The sequence below is a fragment of the Sinocyclocheilus rhinocerous genome, unplaced genomic scaffold (genome assembly GCF_001515625.1).
Source record: "Sinocyclocheilus rhinocerous isolate Xijiao unplaced genomic scaffold, SAMN03320098_v1.1 scaffold1057, whole genome shotgun sequence".
Classification (NCBI taxonomy): domain Eukaryota; kingdom Metazoa; phylum Chordata; class Actinopteri; order Cypriniformes; family Cyprinidae; genus Sinocyclocheilus; species Sinocyclocheilus rhinocerous.
Window position 1 is genome coordinate 47,025 of NW_015660880.1, and position 1,281 is coordinate 48,305.

The following is a 1,281-nucleotide window of genomic DNA, read 5'->3' on the forward strand; positions in this document are numbered from 1 at the left end:
ATATATATATATATATATATATCAAGTTAATTTTATATAAAAAAACGTATTTTAATTTGACATTTAATAAATTAATTACAGTTTTTTTAGAAATTTATTTTTATTCTAGATTTTTATTATTTAATTAAGGGAAATCCTCTCTTATCCTATTTTTAAAAAAAGTTAATTTGCCAAAAATACACTAAGGCAGTGTGAATGAGGTTGAAAGCGTCATATTTAGAATCAGAAAATGGGCAGAAAAAAACGTAATATTCCATTTTAAACTGTGTAAATTTGAACTCACAACTCTAATGTTCATATCATATATTCTTTTCAAAATTTCTGCTGTACCATCTGTTTCACAAGATGTTGAAATGACAGACGACAAGATGTTATTGTGCTACTGTATGTTGGGTCAAGTTCATTTGGGTCTGTTTTAACTCTTAAATTGACTTGCCTTCCAGACTCTAACGCCTGTATGAACTACACTGTCGACTGGAAGCTGTGAAACACTTGGCTGAGCCAAACCAGGCCAGAATCAACGAGACCAAAACCAGACCGAGACGCCGATCAGGCGGATGTATACGTGAGATCAAGTGCCTTAACACGACCCGCGGGACCTCAGACAGGGACTACAGACGATTCCATGAGCTTTTTTAAACAGACATGAATGTATATTTTTATTTTTATATGAAGTGTAAAATCTTTTCTTACTACAGCGGCACTCAGACTTTGCCAAATGGATTTATTTTTGTTTTTTAGATGTCCAGGAAGAACTCCAAAGTCTTCTGTGTTGATGTTGCTTCATTGGGCTTTGGGGATTTTTTACAGCAGTAAAAACTAAAGTGTAACTGCACTGATAACATCCTTGATATTTACCTAACAATGAGAGAATCGACTCATTTTGATGCAGTATAAGGTCAGCTGTTGTGACGGCGACACCATTTGACATGTTATGTTACTGAAGACAATAAAGATTGTCAGAAATTCTGTCTAAATGAGGCTTTGTGTGCAAACTCTTTCTGATCATGTGTCTTGTCATGCAGAAAAATGACATTGACCACAAACACACAATACTTTTGAAAATAAATCTGTATTCATTAAATTTATTTTTATTCATTATTTTCATTTTTTCAAATCAAATACAGACTGAATATTTAGATAAACCCTGATTTACCTTTCAACAGACGCTATTGTTCAAACTTTTCTATTGTGTCATATCTTATTTGTGGTTTAAACTGAGCGTTCAAACTAGTATTCAGACTGAAACACATCATCTGTAGTTATTAAACTCAATCTAAG

General features: G+C 32.7%; 1 protein-coding gene across 1 annotated transcript in view; it reads left to right on the plus strand.

Moving 5' to 3' along the window:
• Window positions 1-1,029, plus strand: part of LOC107725722 (sodium/bile acid cotransporter 7) — an 8,988-nt gene extending 7,959 nt beyond the window's left edge. Inside the window, exon 12 of the mRNA XM_016535101.1 lies at window positions 444-1,029. Coding sequence (XP_016390587.1) covers window positions 444-461 — 18 coding nt within the window. The 3' untranslated portion in view covers window positions 462-1,029. The remainder of the gene's footprint in view (window positions 1-443) is intronic.
• The last annotated feature ends 252 nt before the right edge of the window (window positions 1,030-1,281 follow it).